Below are 17451 nucleotides of genomic sequence, written 5' to 3'. Positions count from 1 at the left end.
GTGTCTGATATTGGGATTCAAGGGAGTAGTGGAAACTGTGGCCATTCTAATTTAATGCAGAAGGGAGATCAATAACCAATAAGAAGGCTCTTCATCCCAATCTGATCAGTTGCAATTGTCATTCATAGAGCTGCAGGCAAGAACGTAGCTATGGTGTAGGCCCTGGCGATAGAGAGAGGCACTTCCGTGTGGTATGTGGCACCAGTCTAATGAGGGCTTTTATTATTAAAGCTAGTATGTTGAATTTGGTGTACAGTCCAGTGGGACCAGGGTAGCTACTGGAACAATGCAGGGTGGGGGGTGTTGGTAATGGAGCTCATGTTGAATGAACTACTGCATGCAGCATGACAGGTTTTTCAAGGCCTGTGTTTTCATTCCTAGGTACAGTGTGTTGCAGTAATCCAACCTGTAAGACATGAATACATGAGTCACTGGGGCCAAACCTGCACTTATCTGGAGAGAGGCAGTCTCCTGGCCAGGTGGAAATGGATGAAGGTATTTAAATAACTGTAAATAATGATCCAATCACTGAATCAAATTCTGTGGCGGATCCTGGTCACATGCCACCTAAGACACATTGCTCATAGGGTAAGAGGATAAGAGCTTATTTTACATACTCAGGATACTCTGAACTACAATGGCTGGCTAAGTATAAAACACTAGTAACATACAGGACCCGGTGCAGATGGATTTGAAGGTGGAAAGTGAGGCTGCATAGTAGATAGGACCAGGAAGGAGATTCCAAGTAAAGGAGCCAGTTTCAGTATTGGCAGAGTGTGTCTAGGGGAGGAAATGAAGGGAGGGTCAAAGTGCAACATGTTGGCAGAACACTGAGTGCGTTATGGGAGTGATACTGTAAGAGATGAGACAAGATGCGGGCTGGGCTAGAGTGGAGCTGTGCAAGACCATGAATGTGAGGATGAGGCGTCTGGGTGTGATAAGAAAGGAGCTGGAAGCCAACACAAAGTTTTGGCGGGAGGTCACGTGTTCCAAGCAACATGAAAGGAAGATAGCAGCATGCTAGATACATGCATGGCCTATGATGTGAGAACCGGGGAGGGCAGCAAAAAGAAAGCTGAAGTAGACAAAGCAACAGGTAACCAGGTGTGGATGAAGATGTATCTAAGTGAAGTGACTTGCTCATGTCATGCGGCAAGTCAGTGGCACGCCCAGGAATAGAACCGAGCTCTCAAGACTTCCCATAGGCACACGCTGACACTACGTAGAGGTGTCTAACCCAGACAGTGCTGTTTGACACACTGTTGGGAGGCAGCATGTTCCAGTGGACAGTGCACTAGAGTGGGACTTGGAAGAGCAGGACTCTAGTTCCAGCTCTACCACTAACTTGTTTTGCATCTTTTAGAAAGTCACTCCGCATTCCAATTCGTGTCTTCCCTCTCTCTGTACATTGGGACTGTCTCCCACTGCACCCCAGCTGGGGCCCTGACTTTGGCTGGGTACATTCTGTTACCGTTATTACCCGCATTGGAATCAATAATATACTTGGCCCCCAGATAGAGAAAGGAGCCCTGAAGAGCCTGACATGTATTTGCTGCTTAAAAAAAGTTGTATCTTTTCTGAAAACTTTTACTATTTTTACTTTAAAAAAAAATTACTCGCAAGAGCAAATGAACTTTAGAATTGTATTTCTGCTGATAACGGCAGTACTCACAAGTTCATACCTGAGGGAAATGCCTCTTGGATTATACGGAAAATGGAGAGCAAACTGTCAGTTACAGAAAAAGAAGCTGCAGTGTCATCCAAAAGAGCCACTTTCATTTCTAAAATGGGCATTGCTTTTCTAGTATAATTCCTGCTTCTTGGCCTCATTCCTACCTGAGGTTAGAGCCATCACACTGCAGTTAGCTGCATTGCATTCAGATCTGTACAAATGAGTTTGGGAGGGAAGTCCTAGGAGGAAACAGGAAACGTAGTTTAAAGCCATTTTAGTGACCTTCCTATAATTCACAGTCTATGTTAATCCAGAAATTAGACTAGAGTGGTCTGCTAAGGGTACAAAGTCTCCAGGGGATCTCTCTGTAAAGAGGATACCTGCAACTGGAAAGCTGATGGGAATGTCTCTCTAGCCAAAATCTCTCTCTCCATGAGCTCGTGAAGCAAATGGGACCCAAGTAGCCCAGGGTTGGACTCGGATGTCTTGTTTGTCCAGGCCCAGCAAGTTCCCTTTGAAAATTGAACCAAGATACCTCCTTATTTATGCTCCATGTCACCTCACTGGATTTCACATTGCTCCTTTAAACAAAAACAAGGCCCAGCTGAGCAGCACCAGGGGCTTTCTAAGCAGTAATGTCTGAACTCCAGCTAAAACACCTCCTTGGTTGAAGAATTTACTGGCATAGTCTCCTTCCCACAGTATTTCTCACTGACCTACTGAGGCAGGGAGTTCCATAGATTAACGACACTGCATCACAATTTATATTCCTTTATTGAGAGAGAAGCTACATCTCCCATTTTCTGCCTGGAGGCAAGATTTGTGTTCACTTCTTGGGAGTTCTGCCAGTTTTTTCTAATGCTGGAGGAGCAAGTTTCTCCCTAGAGAGCATGGAATTTTTCTCTTTCTGTGTGTGCTTTCGAACGTAGGCTCAGAGGCATGGAAGACGTGAGTAAGGTATTCCGTGTTTTATTCTCACTTTAATGAACTCTCACAGTCTTTGGATCTCAGTGTTCCAGATGCCTCTTTCTTTTAAAGGGGCTGTCCTCATACAGAGGCTTCTCTCTGTTCTGGTTGGTCATGCAGCACAATAGTCTCCTCGGTGAGAACAGGACATGTGTCATGGCCAGATTCTCAGAGACTTGCTGCACTTGCAAAATAGAGACGGAAGCAACACTGCGGACTGAAGGCTCAGGGTCAACCAGTGACTCGCTGACATCTGAAACAAGGAGCAGGTCAAACAACAACCTGTGATTACCCTCAAATACACAGCTACTATGAACACAGGTACACAAATATGCTACCTGTGTGATCAGAAATTCCTGTGCCTATAGGGATGCCCTATAAATGGGTAAATTTGTTACCCAAACATCCAGAAATGGACAGGCACACACCCTTGTTAAACACACATACGTCCAGACATATTAATTTGCTTGGTTCAAGGGTCAGGATCCTCCCTTACCATTGAGCAGTGAAGACATGTCTGCTTGATTCATGCGGCTGCTATCCATGTGGTGAACAATGAACCCTACAGAAATGGTTAAAATAATTGGTCTTTCATTTCTCCTTACCCAGCTTCTAGTGGGGGGGTTCTATTTCTTAGGCCTATCCCCAAGGTGAGGTGCTTTCGCCACATCTAGTAGGTCATCAGATGCATTCACAGGCTCCTGGGAGACCAAAATCTGGAGCATACATGAAGGGTTGATTTGCAAAAGTATTTCCTAGAAGTAGGCAAATGGGAGCAGCCTGGCAAATGTTTGGTCAAATGCAAAAATGAATCTTCCTTCATCGGCCTTGGTGAATGTCAGAAGAGCTCACTTTAGGATCACTTGAGTTTTACTAGGGCAAATACTAGCAGAAAGCAAATTGTCGCTGAATGGCCACAGCCAGTTTTCCAGTTGTATGCTTGGTTGTAACTTTTTGAATTCTCCCATTGACCTAGTTACTGTGTCCCAGGCAGGCAGATTACCTACACCAGTGGGAAATCCTGCCCATCAGCATAGGCATTGTCTTCCTCTCAAGCACTACAGCAAGGTAGCTTCACTTCTGAAGCATTTTAAGTGAGGACAAGCCAAAAATTAGTTACATTAGTTTGGTAAGTTAAAGAGTGAATCGATTATTTGAGAGAGTGCATCTCTCTTTTTTGCTCAAGAACTCCTCCTAAACAAAAGTGCTAGGGCCACCAAATTTGGTATACAGCTTCCTCTTATCGAAACTTAAAACGAGGTCAGGGTTTGGTTGTGCCAGGACGATGGGATGTGCCTAGAATCAGATTGGTTTTTATGAGAAGCATATAGGAAAAAGACAGAATCATCAGGGAGATGAAAGGGGCTGGCTGGGAGGACGCCGCCATCCGGGACTGCCCCAGTCTCCCACCCGTGGCATCCCTATGGGAAGCTGAGCGGGGCCAAAGCTACTACTCGGATTCATACAGGCGGGCTGTTCCCCTTTGTCAGGGGGCCAGGGGAAAATGAACAATTTACTCCATTCCTCACTCTGGCCCAGGAGCACAGGGGGAAGATGAACTTGGACCTGTCCCAGCCCGGGGCTATGCACCCTCCTCCAGCTCTGCTCATTGGAGCTTCAGTGGCCATGCTGAGGTGCTTTTCATCTGGCCCTTAGCTGCTGTGGTGAGAGGGCTGGGGTAGTCCTCTGTCCTGAGGCAAGCCTGCATACTGAACCCTGCCTCCCCAGCTCCAGAGCAATGATTTTAATGAACCATGGACACTTTCATGTTATTTAAAAAAAAATCAGTTGAATATAAGGATCTGAGCAATGCTGGTAAATAATCTAGTAGTATACAGAGAGCCCTGTGTGGGTACAAAACTTGCATCAGCAAAAATGAGCTGCAGCTATCTGCACTGACATGCACGGATGTGGATACCCAGGGATATAAAACAGGCATCTGTGTCTTTGCAGGGCTCTAAGTATGTGTACTGTAATGCAGTTTGCAAAATCAGCCACCCAAGAATTAGTGATGAAAGCTGTTTGCATAGCCTTGTGAATTGTACATACCCTGGAGAATCTCACAACAGGGTCAAAAGTCAAAAAAAGAAAACGTGCCTAATATGTTATTGGCTGTGAATTATTAGCTCATCTCTAGTATTTGCAGTGTTCTACAGCTATTACAGGAAAGACATAGTGAGGGGTGGGGGAAGTTAGAGGGTTTGTGTTGAGACCATGAGCATTAAAGGGCTCTAATTTGCTTCCCATCGTTCTGTATAAATCTGAACAGAGAGGAAAAGTCACTTTCAACGCAATGAAGGTACGTTGTTTTGGGGTTTTTTACCTGTCAGCATACTGGCTGCCCTCCTCACAGGAGCCTGGTTGCTCTTCAGATAGTGCCGGCTCTGGGACAGGAATTCACGGACTCTCCCTGAGCGTCGCTGAACCTAGGGAGCAAGGAGGAGACTACTCTGAGTTTGACCCATCTGAGAGTCTGACTGCGACATAGAAGGGAAATTGTGTGTTCTAGCTCAAGGAGAGGACAAGGGAAGACATAGGACAGATCCTAGTGGGCTAACAGACTGATCAAACTTTAGTGCCAACAGCTAATTCTTCCAAGCCCAGAGTTTTCACCAGTTGAACAAACTCATCTCAGGCCTGCTCTGCACTGAAAAGTTAGGTAGACTTGGCCATGTTGGCCAAAAATCCATTTTACAAGTGACGTAAGTAAACCAACCTCATCCCCACTGTAGACTGCTAGCTTGATGGAAGGATTCTTCCTACCTATCTACTGCCTCTCGGGGGTGAACTAACTGTTCCAATGAGAGAAGCCTTCCCCTTGGCATAGCTCTACATGGAAGTGCTACAGTGGCACATCTGGGCCACTGTGTTGTTTCAAGTGTAGACAAGCCCTTGCAAGGCTGCTGGAGTCACCAAAGAACAATATTATGGTGAGGGAAAAGAGGTCCTATGGGAGCCAGCTGTTGGTAGATGAGAAAGAACCCCCTCATCTAAAATATTGAAAGCTAGTGGAGGGAGAAGGGAAACCAACCTTCCTCTGCCATCAGGAGATGAAGATGGGTCAGCTGATGTCTCTGTTCAGTATCTAATGTCCATGACTCTGATGTGGACAATTGATGCCAGGGGCGTTTCAAACAGAGTTAACCATCACTACTGGCCTTTGAAAGGCCTGAGTGCTCCATGGCCTGCACTGCAGCAGAGATCCCATTGTTTGTTCCCATAGCATTGTCCCCCAGGCCCTTTCCTCTGCCTGTGCCTATACACATGGCTCCAGGTGACTCTTCTCGGCAAACAGAATATCAAAGATTTTAAAGTCTTCCAGTGACTGTGCACCATTTTGATTTAAGACAGCACCAGCAGCAGGCTGGGGGCAGGAGAGTTTCTGAGCCTGCAAAGTGAGATCTCAGGGGAGATGGAAGTCCTTTTAAATACAGTGCCATTCATTAGATAACTCTCATCCTCCAGCGTTAAATCATCCCACTCTGAAGAAAACACCAATGTGCACTTACCAGATGCTTGCAGACCTTGCACAAGGCCTGCTGGTTGTCATAATGGGCCATGGTGAATATCTCCTCCAGCAGTTTCCATCCCAGAAAGTCATTGCATCGTGCTAAAGTCCACTCACAGCTCTGCATGTGACAGGGGAGGGTGGAACATCAGAAGGACAGGCCTGGTGGAGACTGTCCAATAGCTATTGAAAGCCAATAAAGAAAATTTATTCTAAGGAAAGGATTAACGATATCTATCTATCCCCCAGGGGGAGCCTGGGCTCCTACAGTTTCCTCCCACATTTTTGCTTGGCAGCTGTGTGAGGGTGCACTCATGCAAATGAGGTGCTTCAGCTCCAATGACCTGATTCATCTAGCTTTGTATTTGCAAACATCTGTGCATGCAAGTTTTTAGAGATGGATTTGTAGAAGCCACCTAGCAATACAGCTTTCGTTTTTCTGCCTCTCTGTTCATGGCATTGGATAGCCTGGAAGCCATCTCATATAGAAGCCATTTCACATTTCTTATTTCTGCACGTATACAAGGGCTTGAACTTTTCCTCATCTGTTTGGGAACAGCCAGGAGGATGAGCTCTATGGAACGTGTTAATGAACTGTTTGGATTTGGGGCTCCTACTCGCTGACGCCTGTCCCTCCTTGCTGATAACTGTTCTGCCTCTGAAAATGATTTACGATTCTCTAACTAATTGCCTCTGGCACTGGACGTGTTCGTGTAAGGGTATAAAATACTAGAGTCAGCTGCATCAATAGGAACTGACTCTTCATACGGGCAGTGCTTGTGAGGAGCAATATTTTTACTTTTGGGTCCCTGTGAATAGGTTTAAAAGCAGAAAAGGTTGTGCCTTGGGAAATGGGTCTAGAGAGGACTCCAGCTGACGAGCCTGAGCGACGCTAAGTGTTACCTCGACTACCTCCTGGTCCTGATCATGCAGATGGAGTAGCAGCAGCACCAAGCTGCTGAGGACGTGCTCCTTCATGATGGGTTTAAACTTCGGGTTCAGACCACTTAAGAGGCTCCCAAACAAGCCAATGGCAGATGAGCGCACCTTGCTTCTGCCCTGTGAGTAACACACAAGGAGGGAGCTCTCGCAAAAGGGCATTTCAGCACAGAGCTGAGCCTGCGTAATGGAAACTACACACTCAGGCTTTGTCTACACTACACAATAGCCTGTAGCAGCACCGCTGGGGCAACACAACCACGTTGCTAAAAGCTGAACCATGTAAAACACTATTTGTCAGCACTTTGTCAATAAAATCTTCCACCCCCCTTGAGCGGCATTTGCATTGTCTGCAGGAAAGCACCATGTACACTAGCACTTCCCCCAGCAAACCTTTTGTCATTCGGGGAGGGGAGACAAAGTCTCTTCCTGAGGTGTTATAAGTGTAAAGAGCCTGCCCATGGAAAGAGAAAGGCTTTGTGCACAGCAGGGTGGAATGAGGAAAGGGCAGTTCCTTCCCACTAGTTTTATACATAGATGTTGGCAGTCCTCTGCTTTAAGATTTAGGCATCTCTATACAAAAGTTGCACAAGCTGCTAACGCTGTGTTGCTGTAAAATAATGGCAGATTCTCTTCCATGTCTTGTCTAATGGCTGGGCCACTAGAAGATAACAACCTACTACTGCTAACATCTAGTTCAATTACTTCATTCACTCCTCACCCTCAAGAGACTTGTTCTATGCCACTGAAGGTTCTGGGGCCAAACTGAGTTGACAATTCATTGTTGGGAGTGTGTTGTTAAATCAGCAGCACATTCTGTTGCATTGCAAAATAGAATATCATAACCCTGCGCCTTCCAGTGGATTATTTCTTCCGTATTCTGCGGCATGTTGTTTGGGTATCAGATCAAATCTGAACTTCCAGATAGTGTTAGGGTATTAATTTTCTAGAGGTAGGATCCATTTGTTCACTGAAGATGGGGGCTGGGGGGATGATCTATTTACCTTTTCAGTTGAGAATCAATAGAGATATTCACTGATAATCAGCAATTAACAGAAGTCCTTTGTGATAGGATGCTACCTAGTACTGTGGGACTACTGCACCACCTTAACTCTCCAAGCCAGGCTGTCTCTCACAGTGCCTGGCTAGTAACAAGCAACAAATTTCTCCACGTACTATGGTCACTCAGCACAATGCATGTGAAGTGTCACGCCAAGGTAGTCTGCAGAGCGATTCCAGAGCCACTCATGAATTAGGCAGAAAAAGGCACCAGCCAAATCCCCCTGGCTCCCAGTGCTCTACCTCAGGAATATACCATCTTGTATGGCTCCAGAGCAGTCGTCATCATCATCATCATCATCAACAGCCGTGGGCTCAGCGCCTCTCTCACTATTTTCTTCCATCTTTCCCTGTCCGGTGCAGACTGGCTTAGTTTCTGTAGACTTCTTATCAAAATCGTATCTATCATGTTCTTGGACTTCCTGTCATTCGATTGCCACATCCCCTTCCTACAGTCCTTTTGTTGGAATCTCGTGTTGCAGATCACCATCTTATGCTCTGTAGCAAAGTCTAGTAGTTTCTCACCTCGTTCATTTCTTTCTCCATATCCAAACCTTCCCATGACTTTCTCCCAACCTTCATTATCTGTTCCAACCTTTGCATTCCAATCTCCTCCAATGATCAACACATCTTTCTTCGGTATCTCCTCCACTGTTTTTGTCAAGTCTTTATAGAATAGACCAATGTCTTCCTCCATACTGTCCGACGTGGGTGCATACACCTGAATGACTGAGATGTTGAATGGTTTTGCTTCGAGTCTCGCGACCATCATTCTTTCACTCACCAGTTTGTAGCCTAATAATGCTCTTCTAGTTGTTTTGCTAAGAAAGAATCCAACTCCTGCTTCATGCTTTGTTTCATCTCCTGACCAAATGACTTCGCATCCACTTATCTCTCCTGATCCTGTCCAACGCATCTCTGCCAGTCCAAGTATATCGCATCGGTATCTCTCCATCTCCTTCCAAAACAGCTCTAATTTTCCAGTTGCCCACAGTGTTCAGACATTCCATGTTCCAATGGATAGCGTATGTGTTAGCTGTAATTTTCTTTCTGTAGCCAACTTATTGACCCAACCCCGATCGCTCGCTTGGTATCGCGGACCTTGTTTATCCGGGTGACATCCGAGCCAGCATCTTTTATCGTTTAGTTGTACTGGCATCAGATTTCATTTGTATTGTTGTTTGACGGTCAGCACATCTGAACAACCCTCCTCCTTCATCCAGGCTTGGAACTGGAATGGAGCTCATAGAGGCTCCCTGTCGGAGTTTCCAGAGCAGTTCAAATGTATTATTTGGCTCACCAGTTCATCAGTGAAAAGTGGATCTACACCAGCCTTTGTAAAACCCGAGCAAATTGCCAGATACTTCAGGTATACACACTGGTAAAGATAAACACTTAAACAAATGTATTAATTGCATAAGACATTTTAAGAGATTGTTAGTGATATGCGAAAAGGCAGAGTATTTACCAAAAGAAGAGAAACTATGAACATGCAGTCTCAACTCTCAGCCATATTAGACTGGGCAACAACTAGAAGATTAAGCATTTTTTTCTCACCCTAGGGGATAGTGCAGTCCTTAACGTACAGACTTCTCCCTTAAACCTGAGCCAGTCTCCTCTTTTGAATTCTTCAGGCTTCTAAGTGTCCTGGTGGCTTGTAACATAAGTGTGGACAGGAGAAAGGCCCAGCATGGGCTTCCTGTATTCTGTTTTATTCCGTCCGTCCCAATGTGCTTGTAGCACAGAAGTCTGGGCATGTCTGGTGGACATAGAATCATAGAACACTAGGACTGGAAGGGACCTTGAGAGGCCATCGAGTCCAGCCCCCTGCCCCAATGGCAGGGCCAAGTACTGTCAAAACCATCCCTGATAGACATCTATCTAACCTGTTCTTAAATATCTCCAGCAATGGAGATTCCACAACCTCCCTTGGCAATTTATTCCACTGTTTGACCACCCTGACAGTGAGGAACTTTTTCCTAATGTCCAACCTAAACCTCCCTTGCTGCAGTTTAAGCTCGTTGCCTCTTGTTCTATCATCAGAGGCCCAGAAGAACAAGTTTTCTCCTTCCTCCTTATGACTCCCTTTTAGATACCTGAAAACCGCTATCATGTCTCCCCTCAGTCTTCCCTTTTCCAAACTAAACAAGTCCAATTCTTTCAACCTTTTTTCGTAGGTCTCGTTCTCTAGACCTTTAATCATTCTTGTCGCTCTTTTCTGGGCCCTCTCTAGTTTCTCCACATCTTTTTTGAACTGCGGTGCCCAGAACTGGACACAATACTCCAGCTGAGTCCTAACCAGTGCAGAGTAGAGTGAAAAAAGGACTTCTCGTGTCTTGTTCACAACACACCTGTTAATGCATCCCAGAATCATGTTTGCTTTTTTTGCAACAGCATCACACCGTTGACTCATATTTAGCTTATAGTCCACTATAATCCCTAGATCCCTTTCTGCTGTAGTTGTTCCTAGACAGTCTCTCCCCATTCTGTATGTGTGAAACTGATTGTTTCTTCCCAAGTGGAGCACTTTGCATTTGTCCTTATTAAACTTCATCCTGTTTACCTCAGACCATTTCTCCAATGTATCCAGATCATTTTGAATTATGACCCTATCCTCCAAAGCAGTTGCAACCCCTCCCAACTTGGTATCATCTGCAAACTTAATAAGCATACATGCTGAATCAGAGTTAAGCAAATTCCCTGGTGCGGCCTTGTGCAGGTGAGGCAGTGACTTGTAACTCCTTTTCTGGACAATGGATATTGATGGTTGTTTGAAACCAGCCTGGACATTGGTTACTTTCCTTTCTGTTGTCTCCGGGGAACTAATATCTGGCTGATTCCCCCACTTACATCATGTTTTAGTGACAACCTTACAACACAGTCTTGTAACATCATATGCACTAAAGATAAAATGGGGGTTTCAGCAGTTCAGAATCTTTCCCATGATATCTCTCATAGCCTGCCTTATATGCAAGATCACAATTGTATGCATATGAGCAATATGGGAGTCACAGGGTGCTGCACCCTATAGGGTGTCACATTCCCATTGTCGTGAGAGACCCTGAATGGGGAGCCATACCCATGATGGAGAATGTCGGCTGAGTTTCAGATGTCAGGGTCTATTGCATCCCTGAGCACTCACTTCCACCCATAGAATAAAGGAGGCCTGCTTTACTCCACGGATAAGATGAAATTGGAGAGCACTGTCTATTCTGTAGTGTTGTGAGCTGCAGATAATGGCTACAGCAGAGTATACCTGTGACTTATAGAGGACATCAGAATCGGCCTGATTGAGCACTTCTTTACTGGCTTTTCTGTGGTGTTTGTGGCTAGTTATTGAGCACCTCACAGTATCCTCAGGTGTCAGGAAATATCAGTAAGCCTGTTTTACAGATTAGTAACAACAGTGTTCCCTCTAACTTTTTCCATCCATGTGCAGAATAAACTTTGTTATGCTCATCAAAGCATGTGCCGATGGGCACCACCCGCAGAAACACATGCTGCCAGCTGAGGTCACTGCGGCCGCTGTGTTAATCAGCTGGGTGGCATTTGAATCTCTCCTAGGTGGCTGCCCCAGGATTCAGCCTACAGGGAACACTGGGCAACAGACCAGCTATTGCCTTAAAAAGCTGGATGGCAACAGGCCATGCACTTTACCTCTGACAGAGCATCCCAAAGCTGACCCTGGTAAGCATGGCTGTAAGTGAATCTGTACTACTGCTTACTAAAGGCCCAGTCGGATCTCCTGAATGAACATTTAACTGGGGATAGGAGCAAGCAGGAGGAACTGAGAATAGAAGGGATTAAAAAAGGAGGTCCTCTCCCATGAGGGGCACTGATTTTCCTTGGGAGCAGTAACCATCTCCTCCTCTGCACACATCCGATCCTCCCTCTCCCTGTTGCCTTACGTCATCCAGGAAAGGCCGAAGGGCCTTGGCAATCTGAACACAGATGGATCCAATGTTCACCCTGTCCTGGTGGTGCCTGAGAATTCTTCCAAGGGCGGTGACCACCTCCACAACAAGCCTCTCCTGCTCCTCATTCAAACTTGCCAGGAGGGCAGGGAGGAAGACCTGGAGCTGCTTCACCTGCCGACGAGAAGCTCATCAGAAAAGCTGGAATGCTGACCACGCTCTCCTGTCAGTCCCTGCACAATGTAACCAGCAGACTGAAGGGTGTCTGCTCAGAGCCTGGCCATTCTCGGGGCTCAGGGACTCGCTTTCTTATCGCTGGATGAACTCAGTAGCTGACTGGAGCTTGAAGGGAGCAACCAGGCTCGTAGCAAGGGGAAGGAGCGCAAGCTCCTGGGATGGAGCCAGGACTAGGGGAGTGAGAGAGAGCTTGTGGCTGGCTGCTAGGGTATCAACAGCTCTTTATCACCTCCCTGGAACATTATTGACTCCCAGTGAAGCTCTCCCAGATGTCACTCACTCAGCCCTGAATCATCCAACCAGGGCCATCCTTGAGATTTTGGTGCCCTACACAGCAGAGTACCTGCACCCTCCAGTCCTTGGAGGACGGGGGCACTCCAGGGAGCAGGGCTGTGTTCTGGGGTGTGAGGCAGGAGGAGGACAGGGATGCTGTCGGGGGAGCAGGTAGACTGAAGGGCACAGGCTTGTTTTGGTATTGCTGGGGTTGGTTTTGTAAGGAAAATGATGACAATTCACCATTCAGTGACAGTTGTCGTCCTCAAACTTTTGGCAGTATGGGCCTGAAACATGTCGGGACTCCTGAGTTCTAGTCTAAACTGCACAACTGCTTTGCTTGGGCCAGTCACTTATGCATATTTGCAAAAGTACCCTCTAATTGGGGGGGCGGGCCTAGCTGCAGATACATACGGCCTGGTATTCAGATGTGCTGAGCAGTGTTCCCGCTAATTTTCTCCAGCCATGGGTGGAATAAATTTTATGTGCACTGGGGATGTGCACCATCAGTAGAAACACATACCCGCTGTGGGTGGCTGTGGGTGCTCTGCTAATCAACTGGGTATCACCTGAATCTCTCCTGGTGGCTGCTCAAGTGCTCAGCTTACAGGGAACAGTGGTGCTGAGTGTCTGCAGTGCCTACAAAAATCACTGTTATTGCTGTTACCTTCTGCTGGTGAAAAGCGACATTTCCCAGGCCGTGCAGGCTTAGCCAGCGGACAGTGGGTCTCGGATCCAAGTGCCACTCTTCCAGCCTGCCCAGAATAGATTGCTTTGGCAATAGTTTGGTCACAGATTGGCTACGGAGAAGCTAAAACCAAAACAGTGAGTCAGTTACAAACTGAAAACGGAGACTTCTCTCGCCAGGTGTGTTCTTCGGGTGGGTGTCAGAGGCAAAATTCCCTGCATTCTGTTGCAAAATCTCCTAGGGTGACAGCATTTAAGGCCAGGAGGGACCAAGACCACCAGATCATATAATTTCATTTGTCTGTTGCAAAACACCAGCACCTTACCCACTGAAACTTTCAGACAAAAGCAATGCAGTTCACGCCTCACCCCCATTTCTCAGACCTGTTCCAAGGCAAGGAACTCAAAAGCAGGATTGGTCTGCAAATTAAAAGTAAAATCTAGGACAGTATCTCTGGATCTCATGGGTGTAGAAGAAGGACCCTTTTCTGCAGGCAGCCCCAACAAACTGGGAAAAGACCAGCCATCTAATTAAAGAGGAAACCTGGAGAGAAATACTCTTGGGCTATGTTTACACTGGCACAAAACTTCAAAATGGCTATGCAACTAGCCAAATCGAAGATTACTAATGAGGAGCTCAGATGCATATTTACCACCTCATTAGCACGCTGCTGGCCACAGCTCTTCAAAAGTGCCGCTTTTCACTCCTGCATGGCTCATCTACACCAGGGTCCTTTTCGAAAGGACCCAGCTAACTTTGAAATCCCCTTATTCCTATGAGCTGATAGGAATAAGGGGATTTGGAAGTTGGCAGGGTCCTTTCGAAAAGGACCCCTGTCTGGATGAGCCGCGCGGGAGCGAAAAGTGGCAATTTTGAAGAGCCACGGCCAGCAGCGTGCTAATGAGGCTCTGAATATGCATCTCAGCGCCTCATTAGTAATCTTTGATTTAGTCATTTGCATGGCCATTTCAAAGTTTTGTGCCAGTGTGTAGACACGGCCTTGGTGGTCTGATTCTTTCCCTATATCCCTGGATGATTTAATCCATCCAAAAGTAGTGCTGCTGTATCCAAAGCCAGGAGCTGTGTGATAGGACAGCTGCTCCTCAGTGGCAGAAAAGGGGCTTCAAGCAGCCCTAGGGAGGCTGCTCCAGACATAGGCATGGCAAAGACACTTCCCCCCCACTCCCATCCCTCTTCCCCCCCAGCTCAGCTTCACCCTCTTTTTATACCTTCCCACAAGGTCCACCTCTCCTTGACATCTCTCAGAGCTGGAAGGGACTGCAGGAGGTCAGGGAGTCCAGTCCCTTGCCCTCTTGGCAGCACTAAACACCATGTTTTTTTTGTTGGCCTAGATCCCTAAATAGCACCCCCCAAGGATTGGGCTCACATGCCTGGGTGTAGCAGGCTAATGCTCAAGCCACTGAGCTGTCCCTCTCACCGTCACAGAGGCCTGTATGCTTCTGCCTGGCTTTGAACCAGGGACCTTTTGTGCATTAGGCAAAACATGATCGCCACCACATGACAAGAGCTCTCGGATGCCTCTCCCAAATGCACTTCATCCTCATTCCTCCCCCTCCCGCCGGGAGAGCCTCCATTGCCACTCAACAGCTTGTTTAGCAGTGTGTGGGAGGGAGGGGGAGGAGTTGGTCAGTGGGGCCACTGGTGGGAAAGTGACACTGGGGGTGGGAGGGGGGGCTTGGCTACCTGTTATTTTTCCCTGTGGGTGCTTCGGCTCGGAGTGCCCATGGAGTCAACACCTATGGTGCCCAAGGCAGCCAATTAGACGGGCTGAGAGCAGCAGCCCATCAGGCCCCAGAAGGCTCATATGAAAAGGGCTGCAGGGCGAAGCAAAGTTCAGTAGCTGACTGGTGCTTGAGGGGAGAGGTTCAGCCTCTTAGTAGGAAGAGGGCCCGCTTACCCCTGGGACAGGGCAGTGCTACAAGCAAAGGCTGAGGGAGCTCCTGGCTGGCTGCTAGGGCCTGCAGGCTGAGGGCCTGTGGTCAGGTAGCTGCAATTACCAGTGAGAGATTAGCTGGACAGAGACTGCTGGTCCCCTAGAAAGGGCTGAATGTGGCATAGCAGGAAGGCAGCGTCCTGTGACAAGGAGCAAATCAGAGGACAGCCCAGTTGCAGATTCCCCATTCAACACAGACCTTCCAATGTCTGAAGATAAACTGCTCCCTAGACACCCAGCCACACAGGCCAATGAACACTTCTTACCCCCGTGAAGAAAGCGATGGCTGTCAAAGTTTTCTCTTCATCTTCAGTGCGGAGGTTTGGGAGGGTATTGGCAAGAAGCCCAGAGAGATGGTGGCTTGCATGTGTAACCATGGCTCTGGAATATAAATCATACACTCCTTGTCATTGGAGGAATATACAGTAACCCAGCAGTGTGCAACAGCCTGAGCATGAAACAGTGCTACTCAGAGTAGCCAGAGAAATTTGAAACTCTCTTTGCCTACCTAGCCAACAGAAGGACCCCTTCCAGGTATTTCTCAGCACTTGAGAGAAGGTCCCAACCTCCTGCTTCTTCCATCCAGGGCAATACTATTTCTTTTCCATCTTGGATCAGCATGGCCTTGAGAGCATCCACTGCACAGCTACATTGAAAATAAGACCAAGGTTACAGAATTAAACAACCCTTCATAGAATGCTAGAACTGGAAGGGACCTCCAGAGGTCATCGAGTCCTGTCCCCTGCTCTCATGGCAGCACCAAGCACTGTCTAGATGATCCCTAATAGATGTACACCCATGTGAATAGAAATGAGATGGACAGGAGCTACAGCGTCACATCTAATCTGCCCACTCAGAGCCAGTGCAGCACTATTCCAGTTAGTCAGTTGTGCAGCTAATCTTAAACATCTCAAAGTAACATCCCACGTTCCCAGTGCACCCCCATGATACCTGTTTCAAACTTACATCCCATCACAGGGAAGGCAGTGCCCTTGCTGCTATACATGCCATGCCTGGGGGGTGTTGATGTCTCAGATGTAGCCTGTCAGACTTCCCAGGGGGTGATGAGTTGTCTGTACAGTAGAGTGGTGATAGGGTTGGGGTCTTATGCCCTCCCCCCATATGATGAATAAGCCAAAACGCTCCTGGTGCAATGCTCCAGTATTTGGCCCTATGTCTCTTGGCAGTGGATATGACAGGCATGAGAAGGTGTTGAACGTTGGCGATTGTTTGTTATTTGTCACTTTATTATCTTCTAGGTGGTTAGAAATTGATTCCTTGATTATATCCTCCATTATCTTTCTGGATATTGGAATTAACCTGACCGGCCTATAATCCCTGAGTTGTCCTTATTCCCCTGTTTATAAAACAGCACTATATCTGCCCTTTTCCAGTCTCTGAAATATCTTCTAGCTGCCATAATTTTTCAAAAATAATTATTAATAGCTCAGCAGTCTCTTCAGCCAGTTCCTGAAGTAGTCTAGGATGTACTTGATCTGGCACAGCTGACTTGAAGACATCTAACTTGTATTAAGTCATTCTTGTTCTTTGCCTCAGATCCTATCCCCTTTACACTGGTGTTCTTTATGTTAAGCATCTGTTCACCAATGCTCCTTGTAATTTTTTCCATCCATGGGCAGAATAAATTTTTTTATGTGCACCAGTGCATGATGGATGTGTGCTACCAATAGAAACACGCTCTATTCACTGTGGGTGGCTATGAGTGCTGTTCTAGTCAGCTGGGTGGCACCTGGCTCTCTCCAGGGTGGCTACTCAGCTTACAGGGAACACTGCTGCTAGCTGGTAATCTTTTTGCTGAAAACTGAAACAAAAAGGGCATTTAATACTATTATGGGCAGTTCTTGGTTTTCCATTTTCTTTCCGGGTCTTCCTCTTGCTTAGAAGGTATTTGTGAAATGTTTTCTCGTTACCCTTTACCTCCCTAGCTAGTTTAGTTCACTGTGTGCCTTGGCCTTTCCAATTTTGTCTCGACGTGTGTGGTGATGGTGTTTTTTTACATTCATCCTTTGTACTTGGACCTAGCTCCCACTTTCTGTAAGCCTATCTTTTGATTTTCAGTGCCATTGGAGATTTCCTGTGCAAGCCAAGGTTGTCTCTTACCATACTTACCTTTTTTCCTGTGCATTGAGAAAGTTTTCTTTTGTGCCCTTCATAATGTCCCTTTAAAAACTGCCAACTCTTCTGAACTCTTTTTTTCCCCGTGTACTTGCTTCTCACAGG

The 17451-nt window shown here is 46.8% G+C and overlaps 1 protein-coding gene across 1 annotated transcript in view; it reads right to left on the bottom strand.

Annotated features, from left to right (window-relative positions):
- Positions 1-2677: 2677 nt before the first annotated feature.
- Positions 2678-17451, bottom strand: part of MROH6 (maestro heat like repeat family member 6) — a 33514-nt gene continuing 18740 nt past the window's right edge. Inside the window, exons 7-15 of the mRNA XM_074987991.1 lie at positions 15719-15856; positions 15477-15591; positions 13236-13379; positions 12053-12232; positions 7050-7205; positions 6148-6267; positions 4962-5064; positions 3135-3200; positions 2678-2891 (exon numbers count right to left, since the gene is read on the bottom strand). Coding sequence (XP_074844092.1) covers positions 2680-2891; positions 3135-3200; positions 4962-5064; positions 6148-6267; positions 7050-7205; positions 12053-12232; positions 13236-13379; positions 15477-15591; positions 15719-15856 — 1234 coding nt within the window. The 3' untranslated portion in view covers positions 2678-2679. The remainder of the gene's footprint in view (positions 2892-3134; positions 3201-4961; positions 5065-6147; positions 6268-7049; positions 7206-12052; positions 12233-13235; positions 13380-15476; positions 15592-15718; positions 15857-17451) is intronic.

This window comes from Carettochelys insculpta, chromosome 2, assembly GCF_033958435.1.
Source record: "Carettochelys insculpta isolate YL-2023 chromosome 2, ASM3395843v1, whole genome shotgun sequence".
NCBI classification, from domain to species: domain Eukaryota; kingdom Metazoa; phylum Chordata; order Testudines; family Carettochelyidae; genus Carettochelys; species Carettochelys insculpta.
This window is presented reverse-complemented; position numbering and strand designations above follow the sequence as displayed.